The 13,484-nt window shown below is 38.4% G+C and overlaps 1 protein-coding gene across 5 annotated transcripts in view; it reads right to left on the bottom strand.

Moving 5' to 3' along the window:
- Nucleotides 1-13,484, bottom strand: part of RPS6KA5 (ribosomal protein S6 kinase A5) — a 127,733-nt gene that overhangs the window by 77,902 nt on the left and 36,347 nt on the right. For 2 of the 5 annotated variants that reach the window (XM_036315502.1, XM_036315511.1), the window contains exon 3: nucleotides 970-1,188. In XM_036315502.1, the coding sequence (XP_036171395.1) occupies nucleotides 970-1,188 (219 nt within the window). Of the gene's footprint in view, nucleotides 1-969; nucleotides 1,189-10,184; nucleotides 10,233-11,006; nucleotides 11,010-13,484 lie in introns of those variants that run through there. The other 3 variants (XM_036315494.1, XM_036315521.1, XM_036315537.1) reach the window with 3 other exon arrangements.

Raw genomic sequence — 13,484 nt, forward strand, 5'->3', positions numbered from 1 at the left:
ATTCAATAAAATTGCCAAATATATATTTAAAAACCTGTTTGTACTACAGACGGCACTGTTTGGCAAACTTTCCTATGAACCAGACCTGAGTTTCAGTCTTCATTCTCAAGCTTACACAACATATGTAACATCAAAAAATGCAGCTTCCAGAACCTTCCACAGCATGAATGAGGGGTTTTGGGCAGTGTTGTTGTGAGGGTTAGTAATGCTATGGATAATACCTGGCGTAGTGCTGGCACACCGTAGGCATCAAGAACAGCTAATGCTTACAGAGCATGGTGTGAATTCTGTCTCAACTCATCGTCAGATTAGTTAGAAAATGGAGGATCAAAATACACAAATGCAAGTTATCACAAGAACGGACTGAAACTGTAACGGATGAAATAGTCAAGGATGGCAGTGTGTGGCACTAGAAGAACCACCCTTTACTTCTAGCAGGAACAGAAAGGGGTGCAGCTCCTGCACAGCAGTCTAGCAGTACGTGCAGAGGACATTCCAAGTTCATGTACAACGCTCCAGGCCTGTTTGGGAAAGGCAAGGATTCAGAAAGTGCCTGTGGGTGGAAATGGGAGTGATCCAAGGGGTGACTGGGTATCTCCTTTTCTTTCTTTTTTATTTTTCCCAATTACTGATTTCCATGAATATCAGTCCAAACCAGTACATCCCTGAGAACTCCTGAAGCAGACACTGTGGCCCACTTCACAGCTCACTGCCCAGGGAGGCAGATGGCTCAAGTGTTTCCTAAGATTAGTAAAGGAGTGTGAAACGGAAGTAACATTCCTGCAGGCCGGGAGGTCCCAAACCAGAGCAACTCATGATGTTCACGGAAATGCCACCACAAAGAGAAAAATGAAAGTTAAAATACTTGTTTCTTCTAAGTTCGAAATATGCTACCCTGTGACTCATTACAACACAAGATTTCCCCCCGCCCCCCAATAAAGTGTTTCTGTAAAAAGTCTGATGACTTACCTAAAATGAGATGAAGTTTGGTTTCTGTCTGGAAGGCATAGTGCAACGTCACCAAAAACGGCGACTGCCTGATGTGCTCCAGGACCTGTCGCTCCGTCCGCGTGTGCTCTGTGGTTTTGGCCTTTTGAACTATTGTTGCCTTTTTCAAAACCTTCATGGCATACAGCTTTCCAGCATCGTGACCACTTATTTTACGAACTAGAAATACTTTTCCATATGCTGAAGAAAAACAACAACAATTAAAACGCTACATAGGCAGAATGGTAAGTTATTGGAAGTTGAAAGTTACAATGCACAAAAAGCACGCTTTGAATAAAAAAGTATCTCTAGTACTGTTTCAAATAGTTCTCAGATAGATTTCTTAAATTTTATGCCAAACATGTTTCGAAGTCTAACACTCAGTATTTACATATCTAACCGCTGCTGACAAAGTTATGCTTTCACTGTTACTGTTATTCTCTCCTCAATATTTTTAGCTCTAGGAAACTAGCTGTTATTATGGCCAATTAACCACAATCCAATTCTGGGACAACTAGGACACTTTATACCTCAGCTAAATCCTCTAGGTTTTGCTACTGATGTAAATGAATAAAAACAGTTCTTAATGAGAATCTCATACATACACACACACACACACACACACACACACATACATCAAGTGCCTCAAGTACTCCTCTACACTCGTTTTAAAAGTCTAAAGCAATACAGACTGACATTATATAAACAAAAGAGATCTTCGGGTTTAAAAACAAACATTAAAATATCTTAAATTGCAAGCAATACTGAAGAGGCCCCTCTACATCTCCGGGCAGTAATTTACAGTTTACTAGGTCAACCTCACCACATTTTCCCTAAGGGCTCAGCTGGGCACATCTCTTTGTGTGGTGCCACTCCTCCAGGTGAAGAAATGGGGCCCTATGGGCACTGTGCCTCTAGTGCAGAGCAGGTATCTGCATTTGTTTAGAGAAGGGGGGAGAGGGCAGGAAGAGGTGGGAGGAGGAAGGAGGAAGGCGGGCAAAAATACCCTGAGAGGGAAGGGGTAGGTCCCCAATTCATCCCTGTAAGGTATAATAAATGCTCTTCCCTTTTAAAAATGCAAACATCTCCTGGGATGGCTAAGCCCAATCCTGCTTTTGAAGTTAAACCTTTTAATGAGACCGCTCTGGAGCCCGAGTTGTGATCCCCGCTCTGCCCACACCCCTCCAGTACTGAGCACATAATTCTGCTCCAATCCACCCATTAGAATAAGAGAGCTTTAAAGGAAGGGCTCTTGTACGCTGGATGTTATGCAGTTCAGTGCTTCGGGAAGTATTTAGTGCAGACACATGACCTAGAATGGGTCAGTGAATGTAATACTCCTGAGAAGCAGGAAAACTGTCACTTACTAAGGACTTGTCTGTACTAGGCTGGGTACAAACATATTCCATGTATAGATTCATGTAATCCTCAGAACAGCCAATGCTGTGCTTTCAGTATACTCAAGGAACTGGCCCAAAGGCTTGGATAAGAAGTGGCAGAACCGATTCAAACGTAGGAAGTGTTATGCCAGAGACCATGTTCACTATAAGTCAATAAAAAAATAATCCCTCACAAATACTGGACATCAGTTACTCTGGACTGTAATAAAATCAGCACCATGAACACATTCTGGAATACAGAAAAAGTTCACAAAATGTTTGTCTCACCTCATTACAAATAAAATAATTACAGATTGAGATTTTAGTAAGTCAGAAGTGAACCAAAAGAGAAAAACACAACCCTAACAAATTAACCTAAAGTATAAAAGTGAAAAAGTTCATCTATTCAGAATATTGAAATGAAGGTAAAAAACTTTATAATGAAGTGTTTATCTTCCATGGAGCAGCCACTTACAAACTCAGGAGAAAGTCTTCAACAGGTTTGGGGCTTTTGTGTGTCTCACATACACAGCACCCAACCTAAATTCCAATCTCCAGGACTGATGCTCCCTTCTCCCGCTGTAAGACACCGCCACACACTGAATGCCTATAACTAGCTCACAGTGCACTTCTGTTCCCATGTGGTTCAGTCATCTGCTTCAGATCAGTCACTGATACTCAGTGCCCTGCCTGTTTATGCCTGCTGCATACGTTATTCTTATTATAATTTAACTAAATATTACATAACCACTGAAATGTAAATGTGAAAGAAAAGAGAAAAATGAGGTTGAATACTCTGGATGACCTAGATAAAAGCAAGATACTTCAAAAGAACCGCTGAAAAGTTAGGTGTGGGTGAAACAACTATAAAAGGCTTGAGGGGGGATTATGAAAATCTAAAAGAATTTTGCACTCAGATTACTTCAAATGTGTCTGGTTCTCAGTCCACTTTAAAGAATCCAAAACTTAATTTTAATGTGGTTTATGCAAAATAAACCATCATTTAAAAACCTAGCCTTGAAGAACAAGTGTTGTGCCTACATCCAAAGACTGGCAAGTGAATATGTATTTATCCATTTTAAGTGAAAGGTAGTATGTTCGAAGTATGTATTTATATATAACCTTTTAAAATATTTTTCCATTTTACCCAACATTTCTTGATTAACCACAAGTACCAATCATGCCATATGAGAGTTTGCACTAACAAAAGGATCATTCATATTCATCACTGCTGAAATTCAGCCCCCTCTCATCCTTCCAGATAACTGCAGTCTTGTTAAAGGTTGACTCAGCCATCAACCATACTAGCTGTGCCTCGCAGCTTGCTTTCCCCCTCAATCTGGCAAACATACCTTTTTGTGCTGTCATCTAAATTGTTGATAAAAATATAACCCTTCCTGTCCAGCAGAGTGGCTCAGTTGATTGTCGTCCTGTGCACCAAAAGGTTGCTGGTTCAATTCCTAAGCACACACATGGGTTGCAGGTTCAGTCCCCAGTGGGGGCATGTATGGAAGGCAACTGATCAATGTTTCTCTCATGTCGATTTCTCTCTCTCTCTCTCTCTCTCTCTCTCTCTCTCTCTCTCTCTCTCTCTCTCTCTCTCTCGTCCTTGGATGAGGATTAAAAATGATACTAATACTAAAATAACCCTTCTAGCTCAAAACAGTTGATTTCCTATTGCTCTTAAAGAGAATCCCTAATATAATTTAATCTATCTGGCTTCTACCTACCCTCTCTCCACCTTCTCACCATCTCATTGAGCTAACTTCTTCAGCCATCCAACTTCCTGACTTCCCAGACTAGTAGTACAAGTCCCCTAATTTTATGCTCTCATAACACCATGCATTCTCTCTCACAGAAATTATCAGAAACATTAGTTTGCATGATTGCTTCATTATCTAACTTCTACTGGACTGTAAATTCCACAAAATTATGGACTTGTCTGATTTTACCCATTTTGTATCATTAGCAAGTAACACTGAAGCTGGCAAATCATGGAAACTCAATGTTGAATGCATGAAAAACAAAAACAAAAAACAACAAGCTAACAAATAGGAAAAGGCCAAAGAAACAGCTCTGTAAACATAGAGCCAAATACTCTCTTCTCAGCTGACAATTTTGACACAAAGGTGAAGAAACTAGCAATGCAGATCCACAGTACAGAGCTATTGCTAGCCAATTCTTTCCCTTTAGGGAAGGAACAATGAGCTTTTGTGAAGTAATGCCTCTTAATTTGTGTATTAAATATGGTTCTTGGCAATATTTCCAGGTGAAAGTGAACTCGGTAACCTTAGCTGTCCCCATGTTAGAACAGGAAAATAACATAGTGACATCCATATATGGCCACTGCTTTCTAATCTGCCACATTATGTGAGAATGAATTAGAATGCCTGGCCACATCCCTTTCCTCATATATAATTTAACCTGGGGAAAGATTTCTATCTTTCCACATGTGGTATGTCCTGAGCACTGACAATCAATCCACCTGCTTCTCCTCCATCTTCCCTCGTAGAATTTCATTCAGTGCAAGACATCAGTGTCAGAAATGAAACCAAACAAGAAATACACCCCCGGAACTCTACATTTCACTTGTCCTGCCCTTGGTAAATGGTATCCTTGTTAACAGGCCAGCTGAACATGTATGGAAGTAATGCTGGAATAGCATATATCAAGCCCCTGTAAAACCACCACCCTTGAAAGGATTTTCCATGAAGCAGCTCATCCCAGAGATACTGCCACACAATCAATACAGAGAGTTCAATGGTGAAACTGACCATAACCTGGAACTTAAAAGACTTCATCTGAAACATCGGATTAATTAGACCCCAGCAACACTGCTCTCCATCCCAGTGATTCTCTACAAGCTACCCTGTGTACAGGCAGACCAACAGGGAGCACCTTCCTGGGTCAACAAGGGTAGCTAAGTAAGACTTTACTCAGAAAGACTCTACATTGAGGTTTAATCTGTGTGACACTTTTTAAAGAGACTACATAAAGTAAAATTAGTTTTTTTTAAGAATATCTCTGGATCTTTTGTAAAAAAATGCTGTTCTCATAGTATTTAATGTCCATACTATAGGAGCCTTTTTATAACCGTAGTGCTTGTTAAAGTCTCTGTAGACCAGTTTTTTCAAACTGTGGGCCATGACCCAACAGTGGATGATGTTATTAATTTTAGTGGTTCCAACCAGCATTTTAAAAACTAAAATAGAACAGAATATATTAAAAGTGTTTAATGATATTTCTGTCTCATATATACACACACACACACACACACACACACACACACACACACAAACACACACTGAGATTCGGTGCACGGGCCGGGTCCCTCAGCCTGGCCAGTGATCAGGGCCAATCGGGGTCGTGGGAGGTTGGCAGGGGGCGAGGGCGGGGTGAAGGGCCACGGGAGGTTGGCTGGCTGGGGGGAGGGGCCACGGGAGGTTGGCTATGGGAGCGCAGCACTGACAACTAGGGGGCAGCTCCTGCATTGAGCGTCTGCCCCCTGGTGGTCAGGGCACATCATAGCAACCGGTCATTCAGTCGTTCGGTCGCTTAGGCTTTTATATATATAAATAGATGTATGCACATGTATATGTACATATGAATATGAACAAATCTGAGCACATGGGAGGAAAAAAAAGAGGGCAGTATAGGATAATGGCTAAAAATAGACTGGTGCCAGGCTGTCTGGGTTTGAATCCTAGATGTGCTATTTAGAAACTGTGTGACCTTGGGCAAAATAGCTAAGGTGATGGTCTCAATTTCTTCATTAGGTACAGAAACAGTTCCTACATCATTGTTTTGGGGATTAAATAAATTAATATAGACATCTACAATAAGGCTTGGCAGATAATAAACACTATGTGTCAGTGGAAAAAGTTTTATGTGTCTGTAGTCTATACACATACATAAATACACATACTGAATTGCCATATAAAACTGTACCTATTTCATCCAATGGGTAACAGTCAGAAAAGCTTGAAAGCCACTGTTCTAGAAAAATTCATATGCCTTTCCTTTAAAAAATATATATTATATAGGCTAAAGAATTTTCCTTTATATTCACCTCTTCTTGGCCTCAGAGTTAAATTTAAGACTCAGTAACAAGGACTATCTCATTCCAGGTGTCTACATCTATTTCACTTCCTCTTCTTTTTATTTTTTTAGGTTCCATTTCCTCCCCTATCTTTGAAAATGCTACTAAATATCTTTGAAAATGAGTAAATTTCAAAACACATTTAAAATAAAATGTACTTGACTTTACAGATTATCAAACCGAAGCATTAATTCCTAAATTCCTTTACACAACAGATATCTTAATTAGAAACTAAATTCCAAATATTAAAAAGTACCAATTAAACTAAATATTTCAACATAATTTTAAAACAAAAAAAGGAGAATTTGAGGCATTTAATATAACTATTTTTTTAGCCAATTTGCTAGGATTTGTAAAACCATAAAAACAAAATTTCTAATATTAATAAAAGTAGACTGATTACAACAGATTAATCCTCTAATATATAAGAAAAAGATGTGAATGCAAAATATGCTTGATTAAGTAAATAGATGCTTTAAGTAAACAAACCAGACATAGTAAACTCATATGAAATAATGGGCAGTAATTCTTATGATAGAGACTAAGGTAGGCTATTGCACATCCTCTAAGATATATAATAATGAAGACTTGGAAATCACATAATAAAAGTACCAACATTCTAGATTTAATCCGATTTTAGTTTCTAAATTAACCAAGGGCCACTGGACTCATTTGCTTAACTACTTTAACGATCAAAATTAGTTGTACAGCTTAATCAGGAACACAAATCAGTATATTTTCTCATGAAGAGTAACAGCTTCTAAAAAAGGATTTAGTATGTAAGAAGGTTGAAAATTAAAAAAAAAAAAATTGTTACAGGATTAACTATCTGTGGATTCAATATTGCATTAGCTTGAATATTCAAAGACTGATTGCATAAAAATCTTCTAGATAAGCACTTTTTAAATTTCAGAGAAAACACCAAAACACCACATCCATTAACCCAGCTTATAATTGCATGTATTTACATATTAGCTATGGTCAATTCCTGACTTTCTCCATATGAATGATCCGCGTAAACCATAGGCCATTTCTTAACCCCAACCTCAAATGACTTGAAAACTAAAGATTCCAGTCCAGCAGGAAAGAAGAAAAAGCCACAAAGAAAATGGTGTCCCACTATGAGGTCCACACTTGGAAATGACTACCCCTGGATCTGATCACCAGAAGATGTTACTAAAAGAAAATACAGGAAAACAAGGAAATAAGGACTACTAAGAAGCACATTCATAAATCATCCTCTGGTTATATATAACTAAGCTGTTTGCCTAGCTACACAGTTATGTCTTAATGGCCAGTGTTAATGACCATCCGTAATAGATGCAAATGGTGCCCTGCCAAGTAACACCTTTACAGGCTGGTGCACCCATCGCCACAGCTGTCCTCTTCACAGCCTCACCTGAGAGGTTACAGCCACCCTTCCCTACCCCACCCCAGCCAAGCAGCCTGCAGCCAATGACTAACATGGGTACAAAAGGCTTGTCTCCTCACTCTTGCTCCAAAACTTTCTATAGGTTCGGGCTGAACCTAGACCCCAGCTGAGACCACGTGCTGCTTAGGCTCTTCCCCTGCTCTGATTCCTGTAATAACCACAACCCTGTCCCAGGCTTGGCTTCTAGTGACCAATTCAGTAATACACTGAACTGAGTTTACAGTAGGGAGACCATGTCAACCAACATCATCATATGGAATCACCTTTTGATTTTGGCATAAAACATCACGAACATTTAACCTCTCTGACTTCCATACACACTGTAGGCTCACACTGAAGCATAGGGTATAGTGGGTATGCACAAATGCAAAGTTATAAACACTTTTGAATGACAATTTTGACAATTTAATGAATACATGCTTTTAAAGGTACTATTTTTAATAGGGATACTTTCCAAACACCTAAGAGAATAAAATGACAAATGATGACTAAGTCATCATACTTTTTTAAAACAGTCTTCTACATTTACATAACTCAACCAAAGTTTTTTCCATCACCAAAAAGTAGCTGTCTTTAAGTTGCCTAGTGCACTGTCTAGCACCCTCTAGTGGCAAGTTACCAGGAGAACTAGAATTACGTCTTACTTAATAAATACAATGGTTTTTGAAAACTTTGCAGTAAGAACAAAAACATTTTTAAAAGGGTGTCCTATCAAGGATGATTTTCATAGGGTCTGGGACCAATGAGTAAAGAGAACATTTCTAAGGTGGCCCTCAAGGCTGGGCTGAGCAACCCACCAGAGAGTCTACTAGACAAGTATTTCCACAGAACAGCTTGCAAGATCTGCTGTAGATTAGGTGACAAAAAAACGAAACAACCCCCCCTACATGATAAGGAAAAAGTGACCTTCTTATGAGGGCACCAGGGACTGAGGCACAAATGGTTACTGCTCATCAGACATGACAGGAGGCATGGCATTTTGAATTTCTATGTTCTGCAAAGGTTTCATAAGCCCAGAAATAATTCTATGTTAAACAAAGACCAGGTTAACATTATCCAACCTGCAAGTTTTGATGTAATACATATATTTTAAATGCTCAATACTCCATCTCAGTACCCAAAACAGTACTAGCCTCTTAATAAATACTTATGAAAGAATGAATTCCAACAGCAATGGGAATGGACTGAAAGGTTTTAAATAGAGAAGTGACATGCACTTAAGAAGGATCTTTAAAAAGATCACTCTGGCTGTGGTGTGGAGAAGGGATTAGGAGACACCAGATCTTTTGGTGGCTGTATTTCCCTCCTGCTGGATATATTTTAGGCTAATAAAATATTAGCTAAGAAATGATATTCACTTACATATTAAGCTAATCGGAGGCCTTGGTCATGCATTATATTAGCTCTTTTATTTATTTTTTATTTTTTTAAATATATTTTTTTTATTGATTTCAGAGAGGAAGGGAGAGGGGGAGAGAGAGAAACATCAATGATGAGAAAGAATCATTGATCGGCTGCCCCTTGCATGCCCTCTACTGGGGATCAAGCCTGCAACACGGACATGTGCCCTTGGCTGGAATCAAACCTGGGACCCTTCATTCCACAGGCTGACGCTCTATCCACTGAGCCAAACCAGCTAGGGCTATATTAGCTCTTTTAGAAACATGGCTTCTTTCCCTTACAGCTATATAAATAGCTAAAGTTTACATTGCATTTATTATGTGTCAAGCAATCTAAATGCTTTATTATTCATTTTATGTATATTTTAGCATAAGACTGTTAACCCAAAATACAAAAAGGTTAAGAACCTAAAATGTTTGAAGAGTTAAGAGACAAAGAATAAGAAAAAAAATACATTTTCATTTGACATGTTATTTTTAAGATAATTTATAAATCAACTTCTTAGAAATTATAATAAAATTTCAACATGTCATTTATAAGACATTTTTTATTTGTTAGATTTTTATTATTAGAAATAAAGTCCTAACTGGTTTGGCTCAGTGGATAGAGCAGCAATGGGCAAACCACAGCCTGAGGGCCGGATCCGGCCCGTTTGAAATGAATAAAACTAAAAAAAAAAAAAGACCGTACCCTTTTATGTAATGATGTTTACTTTGAATTTATATTAGTTCACACAAACACTCCATCCATGCTTTTGTTCCAGCCCTCTGGTCCAGTTTAAGAATCCATTGTGGCCCTCGAGTCAAAAAGTTTGCCCACCCCTGGGATAGAGCGTCAGCCTGTGGACTGAAAGGTCCCAGGTTCGATTCCGGTCAAGGGCATGTACCTTGGTTGCAGGCACATCCGCAGTAGGAGGTATGCAGGAGGCAGCTGATCGATGTTTCTCTCTCATCAATGCTTCTAACTCTCTATCCTTCTCCCTTCCTTTCTGTAAAAAACCAATAGAATATATTAAAACAAAACAAAACAAAATCTTATAACAACATTGTGAGATAGGTATTATTAACTTATGCTAATAGGGATTTAGGCTCACAGAGTTCATTTGATTTTTCAAGGAAGGCAAGCAGGCAATGATAATGTCAAGATTCAAACCTGAGACTTCTAAGTCATCCTCAATACCCAAGTACCTCACAACCAAAACTGGGAGGAGAAATCAACCTCACTGCCCCTTTACAGTCACAGGGCAAATTTTACCTTTTTGTCATAATGACCAAAGATCTCCAAAGTATGGATCATGTATGATGAATAAAAAAAATTCAAAGACAATACTAAGTTCTTTTAGCTGAGAACTTCATGCTCCATTTCATTAAGCATTAGAATTAGTAATAATGCACACAATGGGTATGTTTAAAGACTTCGTCTATACTTAGATGTCTCGAAGAAAGAAAAATGGTCAAAAGAAAGCTGCAGAAATAAAAATAGAATCGTTCCCACAAATAATCCAAAATTTCATCATGAAACAAAATAATTCTAAAATATGAACCAAAGACATTTCCTGGAAGTGGGAGTATCAACCGCAAGAATAACGCTAGAGACAAGAGCATAAATTATATACTTGGTAGACTTATACTTCATACTGTTACGGATATGGGAATGGGCCAGGGCAATAGGGTTGGAAAAATATACAGGGATGATCTTAAGCGCTTACCATCTGGAAGAAAAATAGCAGATGTGAAGGAAAATTCAGAGAACCACTCAGTGCTGCGTTTCTTTTAAAAACAAATTTTTTAATTGATTTTTAGAGAGAAGAAGGAAGAGGAGAGAAACGAACATCAATGTAAGAGCAATTGCAGATACCTGCTCTGCCTCCTACACGCCCCTATTGGGGATCAAGCCCTAAAACCCGGGTATGTGCCCTGACCAGGAAAAGACTTGGCAACTTTTCAGTGCACAGGACCAAGCCCAATCAGCTGAGCCACACTGACCAGGGCAGTGCTGCGTTTTCTACAAAAGAGCTTCAGTGGCACAATTCAGAGAATGAAGCAATCTGGGTGGGATCTAGACAGGCAGAAAGAGGAGGAGCATGAAAATGAGAGAAGACAAGGCTGGGCATCAGAGGATGGGAAAGTACACATAACTGTAGGAGAGTGAGGAAAATTAACTGAACTAGAAAGTAAGCAGACTATGATGGCAACTGGAGAAAAGACAGGAGAAAACAGAGCTAAGCCTGACAGCAAGGCAAGAATTTGGACTTGAGCCCTGGCCGGTGTGGCTCCATTGGTTGGGCGTCATCCAGTACATCAAAAGGTTGCCAGTTCTATTCCCAGTCAAGGCACATGCCAGGAGTTGTGGGGTCAATCCCCGGAAGGTGGGGGTGCAGGAGGCAGCCCATCAATTTTTCATTCTCACATCGAGATTTCTCTCCCTCTTCCTTCCTATCTAAAAATATAAGAATCTATAATAAGATTTTGGACTTGCCCTATCCAGTTTCGCTCAGTGGATAGAGAGTCCCCTCCTGGGTTCGATTCGGGTCAAGGGCACGTACCTTGGTTGCAGACTCCTCTCCGGCCTGGGCCCTGGTTGGGGCTCATGCAGGAGGCAACCAATCAATGTGTTTCTCTTACATCGATGTTTCTCTCTGTCTTTCCCTCTCTCTTCCACTCTCCCTAAAAATCAATGGAAAAATATCCTCAGGTGAGGATTAACAAAAAAAAAAGATTTTGGACTTGAAAAATTCACTGGAAAAAAAAATGGCACTGTAAGTTCTGAAAACTGTAGAGCAATAATGTTGAGTTTTAATGTGGCTGCATATATTTTATAACGGGATATGTATAAAGTATATAAAATGGAAGAGAAAACTTGCAGGAAGGCAGGCCAGTTAAGAGAACAATAAAAACAGTGCATATATAAGGTAATATGAGTTGATGGCACTAGGGACAGAAAAGAAAAGGTTATTCTAAGAATCATTTTGATGGAAAAAGAAAAGGATTCTGTGGAAAACAAAATAAAAAAAGGTCAAAATAGAGAAGAATCAAAAATTATTTCCAAGTCTCTTGCTTAGGAAACTGATCAACCAATTAGTGATAGACCAAAAGAAACAAGATAGATAAATCAATACTCTGAGTAAAAGACAATTTTTTTCATGAATATTACATGCATGTAAGTATCACATCAAAAAGTAAACCTTTTCTATTCCAATATTCCACAAAGTCTTCAAGATATTGGATGAATAGCATTTTTCTAGTGTAAAATTTATAAAAATCAATTTGTCAGAAGTGTTTTCAGTTTCACTTCCATAGAAAACCTGACATGACACAAAGACTTCTATTATTCTAACAGTGCTGTAAAAAAATTATCTTAAAAAGGTAATGAAACTGAAGATTAGTGGTAAAATTTTGAATAAAAATTAATATTTTATTATATTCATAATAAAAGTTTCCACCTACTCCATTTAGTCATCGAAACTGTGATTTTAAATATAGGAATACCTACAGTGACATTTCATAATTATCCCATCGTCTTTAAGCAAGTATATTGCAGCTGACAAAGAGGAAGAGCAGGATCCATGGCTAACAGTACACCAATTATATATAGAACAGCAGAGAAGCATAAAATGGAAATACAAAAGTAAAATGTTATTGGTAAACTCTTTCCTCACCTTTAAAGAATTACCTTTAAGACCTGCGATCAAACCACTCAAAAAGTTGAGGCAGATAATGAGACAGAGCCCCAATGTGTAGAAAGAAAATATACACGAGGTTTGATTTTACAAATTTTATATTAAACTGGCCTATAATATTCCTTCCTCACACTCTCTTTATCTGTTTTTTGGAATCAAGGTTATACTACTGGCCTCATACAGTAAATTGGAGGAGATAATCCAACTTTTTCTGTTCTCTGAGTTTGTAGAAGATTAAAATGATCTATGTCTCTAATGTTTGGCAGAACTCACTCTTAAAACTGTATCAAGTGTTCTCCTATTAGGAAGACTTGCTTACTGACCAATTTCTTTAAGAGTTATAGGACTGTTCAGGTATTTTATTCTTTTTCAATCAGTGTGGTAATTTACACATTCAAGTTTCATGTGCATGACAAAGCTTGAGGAACACTATCTCAGAACATCACTCCTATCATATACAAAATTATATGCTACTTTTGTCTAATATTTCAGTTTGCTACTTTTACC

The sequence above is a fragment of the Myotis myotis genome, unplaced genomic scaffold (assembly GCF_014108235.1).
Source record: "Myotis myotis isolate mMyoMyo1 unplaced genomic scaffold, mMyoMyo1.p scaffold_m19_p_1, whole genome shotgun sequence".
NCBI classification, from domain to species: Eukaryota; Metazoa; Chordata; class Mammalia; order Chiroptera; family Vespertilionidae; genus Myotis; species Myotis myotis.